Source organism: Centruroides sculpturatus, unplaced genomic scaffold, assembly GCF_000671375.1.
Source record: "Centruroides sculpturatus isolate CEXI.00-Female unplaced genomic scaffold, Cexi_2.0 scaffold1153, whole genome shotgun sequence".
NCBI classification, from domain to species: Eukaryota; Metazoa; Arthropoda; class Arachnida; order Scorpiones; family Buthidae; genus Centruroides; species Centruroides sculpturatus.
Window position 1 is genome coordinate 199,884 of NW_019385436.1, and position 6,311 is coordinate 206,194.

Consider the following 6,311-nt stretch of genomic DNA (forward strand, 5'->3'; position numbering starts at 1 on the left):
ACCTCGAAAACTCGGCCTAATGTGGACCGAAGGGTGGCCGAGTTTGTGAAAATGCCGGGTTATCGGGAATGGGATTAAAAAAATAAGTATGAGTGTTTCTCAGAAAATACTGTACTGTACTTGTATGTATTATTTACTTGAGAATACAACAGAGAATAAACTGCCCAAATACCCTTAAACAAAGGAAAAGTACGTCCTTTATGAAGGCATACAGCCTTTACTACATGAAAATGAAAATTACAGTAATGAATACACTGTGTATAGTAATTTACCTGATAAGACAGACCTCAGAAAAATACTTTATGAGGCGTAAAGCTGTCTATAATGAAAATTAATTAACTAAGAATTTTTTTGCCCTGCCAGAGTGTGGCCGAGTTATCTGGACTGCCGGGTTATCGAGTGCCGAGTTTTTCGAGACTCTACTGTATCATAAACAGATATCTGTCAAACTATCTCTATTATCTTGTTTTTATGGGCCATATTATTCTTCACACATTTCTCATGATATTGTTTCAAATTCTCTATCATTAGACTAAAGTCAAAGGATGCAATGACTTGAGAAATTCCGAGTTTCAACAAAGTTGTTCGCAAAACTTTGCTTAGGTTAAATATGACGTAATAGTAATGTTATTTTGCTAAAACAAACGGGTAGATGCAATTAACTATACTATGCTAATTATCTATGTTAATGGAATTCAAGATTTACTATCAGATAAATAAAAACATTAAAGCAATTCTTCAGCAGAATAACACATTAAATGTTTGATTAGTTAATTGAAATACCTGTAAATATTCTAGAGTTAAACTAAAGTCTCGTTTGTGGCATGTTAAAATATTTAAATTGTTTATATGAAGTTGATCAGTGAGCAGATGACAGGAAAAAGAGAAAACAAAAGTGTTAGTGAATTTAAAAAAAAAATTGAAAAAAAATTTTTTATTATTCAATATTTTCGTTATTAAATTCTTTGTGTCTTCTTAATCCAAATTAAAAAAGTGTGAATTATAATTTTAAACAATTTTTTTGGTAATAACAAAATAAAAAATTATTAAAAGGAAAAAAGAATTAATTTCATATTCTTGTTTGAAACATTTTAGGAGACGTGTTTACAATCAAAAAATGTTTTTACAATACGTAGACACGTTATTATTGTCTGATATATTACAATATTTTAGAAAATTTATTTTAAATTATTATTTTTTATACAGTAATTGGTTTCCATTTAACCTGGAATTGTGAATTTAAAAAATGTCGAAAATTCAATTAGAATTGTTTAACGATATTAATTCAACGATAACGATGTATATATTTATTAAAAATAAAATTAGAAAAAAAATAAGTTTAACAGAAAAAAAATTGTACAAGCAAATAACCCATAACTTTAGAAAACATATGATAAAAATCAGCCTTATAATTATATTTTTTCCATAGATGCAAATAATCTTTACGCATTGTAGTGAATTTTTGTTTACTGATAAATAATTTTAGATGATTATTCGAAGATTAATTAAATAACTGCGTGAAATTTTGCTAATATACCGATAAACATAATATTGGTTATATTTTAGAAATAGATCTTAAATATCTTGATAATGTTCACGATGCACATAATAATTCACCGTTAACTCTGAGCATGTTAATATTCCACATGATTTATTATCGAGTATAATAATAATAAATTTATTCCTAGTTTTTAAAAAAACTAAAACTATATAAAATAAAAGTTTTTATTCAATATTTATATCTACGAGATACGTAGTTTGTCATTTTTCCTGTAGATATTAATTAATTTGTACTTACAAATGACAGGTTTAGATGTTTTTTAGATTTCTTTTACTAATCAGTATATTTCTAACTCTGTATTCGTCCATAATATTAGTATAAATATATACGGGATTTTAACAACGTTTTAGTCAGCCATTGTTCTTCTAGAATTATACTAAAGAAAAACATGTGAACGTAAGTACCACATATTTTTATTTTGAATATTCTAATTAAAAAACTAAACTCGACTTAGAATTAACTCTGACAAAAGTAAGCATACTTAATTAGAAACTTTAACTGACTAATGTCAATAAATCTGGAATACGAAAAATTTTGTAAAAACTGCATTTAAAAAACATGTAAAAGTATGCTCTAATTATCAATATTAAAAGTTTCTACCCCAAGTAAAGAAAACGCTATTGCTGAATTTCCTTATCATGATGTGGTAAAGATGCAGTTATACATTTTTTTTTATTTTATTAAATATAATATATCGTTATGAACACATTTTTGTCATATTTTTGAGGTTACAATTCGCATTTAATTTTCAAAACATTCAAAAAATTTAACTTAGATTATTTTCAGTATATTGGCAGTTATCAATTTTTAAATTCTTCTGTCTATTTTAACTAAAAATTTAAATAAAAAAAATGCAAATTATAATTTTAATCCAATATAGATATTTAATATTTTACAAGAAGCAAAAAGTCCAAACCTTACTTAATACACAGTGCTTGCAATAAAACATATCCCTGCCTAAAAATTTTATAAAATGTAATCGTAAGAAATAATTTTTTAGAAGTTGTAACTTTTATTCAAATATATCCTAATATATATATATTTTTCTTGTAGAATACAAACAAATTGTTTTTAACAAATTGTCTACCTTGTGATTTTTTGTTCTTGATGATATGATATAAAAATTATATAAGATCGAGAGGAAAAAATTAAGTAATTTTGAAGAAAATAAATTCGAAAAACTGTATTAAACATCTTATGGTTAAAATTAAATATACTCCAAAGTATATCGAATCACTACTACTTATACAGAATATTTATTTTCATAAGGTAAATCATACATAATTGAAGAATTTCAAGAGTAATATTTGCAATAAATATAACATTAATAGCTAGGATAGTAAGTATAATAATATGTTAAAACGTTTTTTCACATTAAAAATGTGAAAAAAATGTAAACAAGATGAAAGTTCACTGAACAAAATAATTTCAAATATGGTGTACTCGATTTTTTTAAACCAGGAACTAATACAACACACCAACTTTCCACATTTTATTTTATTTTTGTAGAAATAATATTATTAAATAAATAGAAATTTCTGTTCATTATTCTATAATAAAACATTAATACAAACCATCTCAGAATATTTACAGATAACATATAAATGTGGATGCATATTCTTTATAATACAAATAAAAGTGTAATTAAATAGTAATTTCTAGTTACATTTCAAAAGAGTATCGTGATAATTTCACGTATACCAGGTTATAGAACTAAGCAGAACTTACAAGGAATAACAAGAGATGTTGCTCATGGAACACAGAGTTGAGTGTAACAAATCAGTGACATTGTCAGTTAAAGCCACTAATGATAACATGACACGATACCAGCTTATAGTTCTCATTACAGCGTGATACTGTTAATTTACGTATCTGCGGGGTACATTGAAAACACTAGACGATTTGATAGAAATCGAGATAAAAAAAACACATACACGTTCTAAATCCCAAATTTCGAAATAGCTGTCTCAGCACTGTATGAAAACACAACATCTAAGCACTGCTAAAGTGTGGTTGCAAAAATAAGAAATTTTCAAGCAAATTTTTGCAACGTCTATGTTAATTTTACCACGGATTATATATGATATTATACCATACAACTTTGCACTTCGAAGATAATGACAGGGATGGATGTCCAAGAGTTGCGATACAAAAATGTGTTTTCAATACAAATATTAATACTTATTTACAACTATTTCATACTATTTACACATAGAAAGTATTTCAGTGAATTAAATTTTCTTTTGTCATTTTCTAGATTAATATATTTATTTAACGGTTAAAATGAACTACATTAGAGCGTCGTTAATCCGAAAGTCGGTTATCCGAAACGTCGGTTATCCGAAAGAATTCCAGTTGGAAAATTTAAATTTTCGCTAGTGCTGTGGCGCTGCAATCTTTGGCTATGTCTTGGTCTACTAAAATATTTTACGTTTTTGATACTAAATTAACTTCTGAAGTATAATTTTTTATTGTTTTTATAATTTTCAATATATTTATTTTGTTTGTACAAAACAAAGAAATAATTTTTTACGATACAGTAGCCACGATTATTATTTTAAAAAGTTTACGTTAGGCTTAACATCGACGAAAATTCAATGCAAAGCGACACGCAACGAAAAAAAATTTCAGGATGGGTTGGTTAATACATTTTTTCGTACACAATCGGTTATCCGAAAAATAATTTAACCGAACAACCCCAGTCCCCAATTGATTCGGATAAACGACGCTATACTGTATATAAATTTGATTGACATGTTGAGAAAAATAAAAACAAAATTTATTTTTCAAATTACTTGTGTGTCTACTGAATACAATAATGTGAGATTATGTTTGTTTGGTTTGGGAAATGCCTTCCGGGAGGTCTTTTTAAACTGGCCCCTATTTAGGCGTTATAGACATGGAGAAAACCCGGAAAACTCCATGTGGCCAGCCCGTCCGGGCGAGGTGCTAACCCATGACCGAACTCCCAGTGTTCAACGAAACGAAGGCCGCTTGGCCACTGGTGGGCCTTCTGTGACATTATACTTATCTATTTATGTATACGAATGCAAGAGACTGATAACTTATCGTTGTCATCTTGAACAGGTACAGCTCTAGCCCTCTTGCCTATAAATACTTCTAAAGTAAAGAAGATAATTGCTACCAAATATCCTGACACAAGAAGATAGAAAGCACCTAAAAAGTTTGTTAAATTTAATGCATGAAATTTTTTTTTTACATTCACATTTTCATAGTTCTCTTCCCGGAACAGACGACTTCTTATTCCGGATTCCAACGATTGAGAAACCCTAAAATTAAAATTAAAATAATTTATATTTATGTACTAAAATAATTGTAAGTAAATAATAAAAACCAAATACAGAGCTGAGCATATTAATTACATATGTGAATGTAAACACGTATTTTCGGTGTACACATAGCCGTGTTTTAATTATTCAGATATATAATTCACACAATAAATATTTATACTTTCCTGGCTATGTTACAAATAACAGAGGTAAAGTATGGCGATCAGTCAAAAAATGACCAGCTCAAAATTTTACATTTTTGGACTCACGATACCTTGAAAGAGAAATGCTAAACATTCGAGAGTAATTTCTGAATGTATGGATGTTAGTATATGTGGCATGATTTTGTTCATGCTATACGTAGCTTCAAATCGACTGTGCTTTTTCTCGAAAATTTTACAACAAAGCATCCCTACTCTCAAAATGAGAATTTTTATCATTTTTAAAATTTAAAAATATTAGTGTTATTAATAAAATGATATCTTAACACATGGCAAAACACACGCTGTTTTAAATGTTGCAAGAAAAGTTAAGCAACTCGTTTCTGAAATTTTTATATTAAAAATTTATATGAATTATATAAATGAAAAATATAAAATAAATTAAAATTCACGCTTACATGTAATCAAATTGTTTTCTTAACGGAAATCCTTTTCTCATCGGGTATCCAACTTGTATAAATGCCATCGAATCCTCAGAAATTAACAATTTTTCTTTGTGTCTATTTGTAAAAGATTTTATATATCCACTATATGAAATAAGTGCAATTCGGCCTTCCTTTGCACGTTTCACGAAATTTTTTATACTGAGAATGTTGTTGTTTGCTATCATATGAGCTTTTAGGTCTTTAACAAGTCCTTTATCAGAGTTCTATAAAATTATAATGGTAAAATTTCACATTACAGAACTATATTCCTTATCTTACGTTTTATCTACAAGATTATATTAAAAAATAAATAATACAAAAAATGTTTTACCATTATTAGATTGTAAAAAGTATGGTGATCATGAGTACCACAAGCAACCTTTCCTTTCTTTACATAATCAACTAATTCTGCGAATGTTTTGGGCACGGGCTCTAAATTCGGAGCAGTCAAATGAGAAGTTAATGTTACGCTGTAGCTAAATGTTAATATTAAAATTGTTACTGAACAAGTTCCAATCGCAATTCTCGCAAACGTTCGATTTATGTAGCTTATGTCACATCCTGAAAAATAAACACATGAATCTACTGCTTGAAATTAATGCTTAAACGGGTCATAAAATATTTATACCTTGATTAGTAAAAGAAGAAAATATAAACCAAAAACTTGTCTTTATTGTCCAGCGACGTGAAATTTCTCTTTTGTTTAATTCGTAATTTATTATGGATGGAAGAATTAATGTAACCAAAATAAAGGTCGTTTCTATTGCCAACCAAACCTTTAATAAAAAAGATTATAAATATGTTTAGTGATTAT

The 6,311-nt window shown here is 27.6% G+C and overlaps 1 protein-coding gene across 1 annotated transcript; it reads right to left on the reverse strand.

The window, feature by feature from the left end:
- Positions 1-4,592: 4,592 nt before the first annotated feature.
- Positions 4,593-6,049, reverse strand: LOC111638972. Its single transcript, XM_023384748.1, has 3 exons — positions 5,829-6,049; positions 5,471-5,721; positions 4,593-4,851 (listed from the first exon to the last, which is right to left on the reverse strand). Exons 1-3 carry the CDS (start codon positions 5,829-5,831, stop codon positions 4,593-4,595), a joined length of 513 nt encoding a protein of 170 aa, XP_023240516.1. The 5' UTR covers positions 5,832-6,049.
- Between the last annotated feature and the right edge of the window lie 262 nt (positions 6,050-6,311).

Bases quoted from the DNA above. Each gene is read 5' to 3' on its own strand.
- LOC111638972 (XM_023384748.1), bottom strand. The intron at 4,852-5,470 runs GTAAGCGTGAAT...TTTTAATTTTAG, and splicing joins AGAAAACAATTTGATTACAT to GGTTTCTCAATCGTTGGAAT.